This window comes from Gracilinanus agilis, unplaced genomic scaffold (assembly GCF_016433145.1).
Source record: "Gracilinanus agilis isolate LMUSP501 unplaced genomic scaffold, AgileGrace unplaced_scaffold38438, whole genome shotgun sequence".
NCBI classification, from domain to species: domain Eukaryota; kingdom Metazoa; phylum Chordata; class Mammalia; order Didelphimorphia; family Didelphidae; genus Gracilinanus; species Gracilinanus agilis.
In genome coordinates, this window is record NW_025371843.1 from 2435 (window position 1) to 7768 (window position 5334).

General features: G+C 35.0%; 1 protein-coding gene across 1 annotated transcript; it reads right to left on the bottom strand.

The window, feature by feature from the left end:
- Window positions 1-264: 264 nt before the first annotated feature.
- On the bottom strand, window positions 265-727 carry LOC123255054 (acyl-coenzyme A amino acid N-acyltransferase 2-like; the record flags this gene model as incomplete). The annotated part of the gene is made up of 1 exon (XM_044683915.1): window positions 265-727. A coding segment is annotated over exon 1 (463 nt), but the record flags the coding sequence as incomplete, so codon positions are not given.
- Between the last annotated feature and the right edge of the window lie 4607 nt (window positions 728-5334).

Genomic DNA, 5334 nt, shown 5'->3' on the forward strand with positions numbered 1-5334 from the left:
GTAGGCAACTGGAGTTAAGTGACTTGTCCAGGATCATACAGCTAGGAAGTATCCGAGACCACATTTGAATCCAAGACCTTCCATCTCCAGACCTGGCTCTCTATGTATTGAGCCACCTAGCTGCTCTCAACCAGCAAATTTTTTAGTGCAATCAGTCACAACTTTCTCCTCTTTCTTCTTCTTATTGTTCCCTGAAAATCTTCCCTGAAAATTGTTCCCTGAAGAAAAAAAAACATCAATGTACAAAAAAATATATACTCTCACCTGGAGGGAGGAAAAAAGCTCCTCGAACTCGACCATTTCTAACTGGGAACCTTTGCAGTCCAGGGCCTGAGAACCAACGTTCTATCATCTGGCTAGCCTTTGGGTGAACCTTGGGAGAATTCTCCAAAAGAAGTGAGTCAAAGATGTCGATCTGTATGTAAAAGGGGCTGTTCATTACATCTTGCTTCAATAATCGCCGAAATGGATTCACAGGCTTCAAGGACCAGAAGAGACCCATGGGATGGACACCCACATAGTCACCCCCAAGAGCAGCTGCTTGATCTAGATCCACATTGCCATCTTCATCAGCCTTATAGAAAGCTCGAGACTGGAAGAGCTTCCCCTTTTCATCTGTCAGTGATGCTGTGAAGGTTATCAACTGGAAAGGGGTAAGTCCAGTTGCTCTGATGCATAATGGCTCATCAGCAAGAGCTGTTTCTGGGGTGACAATAAGCTGGAGCATTGGCAAAGTGTATATGGGGGGAAAGTGATATCTTAACCTGCAAATGTAAAAACAAAGAAACCAAAAATCATAAATATATAATTTCTGAAATCTAGGATAAGAAAGATGGGGAGAGGGGCAAAAGGAAGAGAAAGGGAGAAAAATGTCTATAAAGAATAGGTAAATATAGTAACAAGTAATATGAAAATAAATGAAAACAAGCAGAGTAGAAAGATGGAAAGGAGGAACAAAAAGGAGAGAGGAAGGAAGGGCCAGAAGAAAGGGAAGATAAATGGGAAAGGGGAAAGGAAGGAAAGAGAAATAGGAATAGAGTAGAGACACTGGGGACTTCTAAAAAGAAAATCTAGGGAAGACAATAATAAAACCCATATGTCTAAAATAAAGCCTCATCTGTTTCTCTACACTACTACAGAAAGTATGGGCAGCAAACAAGGTGAACTAGAGTTTCTAGTACAAAGAAGTAATTTGACCTCCTAAGTTTTCACTGAGACTTGATAGGATAAGAATCCCAAGTGAAATATAGCACCAGGTAGAAAAGTAATTTTAGAGATTTCAAAATCCCAATAACAAAATATGATTAAGTAAAGAAAAAGATAAACAAGGAAGAACTTATGAGCTTAAAATCAGTACTGAAAACATTGGATTTGATAAATATAGAGAAAAATGAATAGGAAAAGCACAGTCTATATATTATTTTCAAATATATCTAGAAAATTCCAGGAAACAAAGAAGTTGTAAATAAATTCAGAAAAGCATACAGTTTAAACAGCATTTTGCAGTCATACATAGTTCAGTAAAAATTTAGTAATGAACAGTGGAAATATGATGAAAAGAGTGTCAGCCTTTTGGGAGATATGATTAAAGATACAAAGACGAATATTTTTAAATGATATAATCCAGAAGCATATGAAAAAATGTTCTAAATCTAGATCTAATCCAAATCTCTCATAATTAGAGAAATGCAAATCAAAACAACTCTGAAGTACCACCTCACACCTAGCAGATTGGCCAATATGATAGCAAAGGAAAGTAATAAATGTTGGAGAGGATGTGACAAAACTGGTACACTAATGCATTGCTGGTGGAGTTGTGAATTGATTCAACCATTCCAGAAGGCAGTTTGGAATTATGCCCAAAGGGCTTTAAAAAACTGCCTGCCCTTTGATCAAGCTATGCCACTGCTAGTTTTGTACCCCAAAGAGACAATAAGAAAAAATACTTGTACAAAAAGATTTATAGCCACACCTTTTGTAGTAGAAAAAAATTGGAAAATGCTTCCCCCTTTGATTGGGGAATGGCTGAACAAATCGTGGTATCTGATGGTGATGAAATACTATTGTGCTGAAGGAAATAATGAACTGGAGGAATTCCATGTGAACTGGAACAACCTCCAGGAATTGATGCAGAGTGAAAGGAGCAGAACCAGGAGAACATTGTACACAGAAACGGATATACTGTGACACAATCTAATGTAATGGACTTCTCTACTAGAAGCAGTGCAATGATTACCCAGGACAATCCAGAGGAATTTATGAGAAAGAACATGATCTACATCCAGAGAAGGAACTGTGGGACAAAAGAAAAACATATAATTGATAATGTGGTTCAATGAGTTTGGGGGATTTGGGGATTGGGATTTTTATGTTAAATGATTGTTCTATTGCAAATATCAATAATATGGAAATAGATTTTGAACAATGATACATGGATAACCCAATGGGAATTGCTCATCAGCTCATCAGCTCTGGGATGGGGAGAGGAAAGAGGGGAGGGAAAGAACATGAAGCATGTAATTATGGGGAAATATTCTAAATTAATTAATTAAAAATAATAATGATATTATAAATATAATATCTCTGAGATTAAAGAACTGCCAAGTTGGTAGTCAGAAACAAATTTATATATCTGAATGCTTAGATTTAAAAAAAATAGCTAAAGGGGCAGCTGGGTAGCTCAGTGGATTGAGAGTCAGGCCTAGAGACAGGAGGTCCTAGGTTCAAATCCGGCCTCAGCCACTTCCCAGCTGTGTGACCCTGGGCAAGTCACTTGACCCCCATTGCCCACCCTTACCACTCTTCCATCTATCAGACAATACACCGAAGTTAAGGGTTTAAAAAAATAGCTAAAGGCAGGAATTTAATAAACAGTTTGTTTTAAGCCCAATAAAATTGAAAAACCATTATAAAATGTAATTCAAACTAGGAGAAAACAATATCAAATTACCAAGGTCAAAAATGAAAAAGGGAAAACCATAATAAATGTAGGGACTAGAAAACTAAGATCCATGATCACTTAAACAGATCGACCTAAAAGTTCATAAGGGAAAATCCAAATGATTGAAGAATGTTTATGATATCCATATGTAAAGAAATCCAAATGATTGAAAAATGTTTATGATATCCATATATAAAGAAAGCTATTTGGCAGCTAGCCCATCAGTATATATACCCTGAACGAGTACCACAGATGGACAATGAGCAAGGTCAAGAACTGAATAGGAAGGAGAGAGCAAACTAGGTTGCATTTGGAAAACCGTACAATCATTTAAGTGATCTAAAACTGTTCCCTGAAACAAAAATCCATAATTTTAACATCAGCATTCTTCTAGGGATGTTAAATGCCTTTGTAAATCATGGAAGACCACAATCTCCAAAGAATCAAATTACTAAAGAACAAAAATTATATAATTTGAATAAATGGAATGCTGAATAATCCCAAAGACAATGTTTAATATATACTAGTGCTTATGTTTAAGAAGCAGAATAAAATATCATTCAAGAAACTTATGACTGAAAAGAAAATAGACCAATAATGTGGCAAAAGCAAACTATAATTAAGTGACAATGCCCTGCACAGAACCCTACATATAGGAGGCAATTAAATGCTTTATCTAATCTAATTTAGAAAATCTAAGTAATATACTTTTAATAATATAATGTAAAAAGAACTACTAGATCAGATGTTTAACCACTTTGTGTCATGGGCCATTTTGGTAATCTGTTCAAATGACTAAAAACATATCAAAATGAGAGCATTTTTCTTTAATATGATAAAAAAATTAATTGAGTTTTATGTAATAAATAAATATTAAAGGACTTCCCATCAAGAATATGGAAAAGGCTTTCTATTATCAATGTCACTATTTGACTGTTGACCACCTACTATGAGCATAATCCAAAGCACTCATCAGATGCTTTAGAGTTTTATTCTGCTGAAGGGTAAGGACAAGTCATAACTTGATGGAGAAAGACTTTCCCAAGTCTACCCAAAATACCAAGAGACAGGCTTGAAACATTATAATTGTGGCAAGATATGGAAGGTATAGCTATAACAATGGCAAAGTTTACTTAGTGACATGATAAAGCTTGTCCCAGCACCAAAGAATCTAGGATTTGTCCAGTGGTAAAGAGGAGGACAATCAGTTTTGTTTGGCAATTGAAAATCTGTTCATGAAAGGGCTGTTGGCTGGGATGTGATAGCTGCAAGTGTTTTTCATTACTGAAAGATGACATGGTTGGTCTGAGTTGACCCATGGTTCTTATCCATGGTTTTGACAGTAACAAATTGATAACAACAGAGCTTACTCTAGGTGTACACATGCAAAGAGGAATATTGTTATGCCAAGTTTACAGCATATCTTAATTGGGTGACATATACTATTCAACAGCTAAGTCTGGGCCTGGGGAACATGGCAACTCAGGAAAATAAGAAAAATTAGCAAGGGATTAATTTTTGGGGTCCTGACAGACAAAATTTAGAAATGTCAGGTGTTATTAATTAAAAAGTCACAAAGAAGGAATTAAGAGAATAAAAGGTCAAGAGGAGACTAAAAGATTTATATTTGCAAGTGATATATACCTTTGTGATTTATGGAAAATCACAATCTCCAAAGAATTTAAATGGTGTGGAACAAGGGAAGAGAAGGAGGTGGAGGGATATGAAGATGTATGAGAAAGGAAATAAGGAACAAGGGAGGGAAAGGAGAAGGAAAATTAGCATTTACTAGAATGACAAAATTAATCCAATGCTTGGGCATTAATTTACCAAGATCCACATAATAGCTGTGCAAAAGTTACTACAAAACAAATTCAATAGAAAAAAAATACCAATTAAACAACTAATGAGATATGTTCTCTATAGATATTAGTGATGGTTTCCTACAAAAGGGTCCTGTTGATTAATGAATTGCTGTGGACCTGAGGAGAGAAATAGATCTCTAATGGGAACCAGATTTCACAATCTAGAAGTTAGAAATATTACCCAAGTAATTTATAAATTGAGTACAAACCTAATCAAAATACCAAATGGCTACTTAATAGATTTAAAGTGATAAAAATATTCAGATGTAAGAAAGGGTAGAAAAATATCAAGATATGAAATAAAGAAAAATTTGTATTTAAAATTCCAGTTCTTTAAAAAATATGTTCACATTCCTTGATAATCGGAGAAATACAAATCTTACAATACTGACCTTACTTTTACTTACTAGAAAGACAAAAATAATAGCAAAGGAAAAGTATACATTCTAATGCTGCTAGGACTGGGAGAAAATATGCCTTTTTGACATATGATTTGGGAAACTATAAATGGTATAAGAGAGAATATAC